At 50.8% G+C, this 315-nt stretch overlaps 1 protein-coding gene across 1 annotated transcript in view; it reads left to right on the top strand.

Annotated features, from left to right (window-relative positions):
* The window catches only part of si:dkey-288a3.2 (protein phosphatase 1 regulatory subunit 37), a 65,077-nt gene extending 65,024 nt beyond the window's left edge, over positions 1-53 (top strand). The window contains exon 10 of the mRNA XM_035674095.1: positions 1-53. This exon is cut by the window's left edge and continues 82 nt beyond it. Within this exon, the coding sequence (XP_035529988.1) occupies positions 1-53 (53 nt within the window).
* The last annotated feature ends 262 nt before the right edge of the window (positions 54-315 follow it).

Genomic DNA, 315 nt, shown 5'->3' on the forward strand with positions numbered 1-315 from the left:
CTCGCCACGGACACATCAGAGATGTTACCCGCCGAGGCCGACGGACAAGCTGACAGCACGACTACAGCCTGAGCTTGCGCGCACGTGGAGCACACAGAGGAGGAGAAACAGCTAACCTTGTACAGATCACCTCAGAAAGCACTCATGGATTCAGTCACACAGACACCCAGTGTGTCCCAGTGTCCCAAACCCAAACAGCTGACTAGCAGATATATGCGAATAATAATTCTATTGCAAATAATGATAACCATAAAACTCCAAATCCGGGTAATAAAGGCGGAGTATAGCTCCCTAATGAAACGCCGGCCTCCCCGC

This window comes from Morone saxatilis, unplaced genomic scaffold (genome assembly GCF_004916995.1).
Source record: "Morone saxatilis isolate NCDOM2014 unplaced genomic scaffold, NCSU_SB_2.0 Contig3, whole genome shotgun sequence".
NCBI classification, from domain to species: domain Eukaryota; kingdom Metazoa; phylum Chordata; class Actinopteri; family Moronidae; genus Morone; species Morone saxatilis.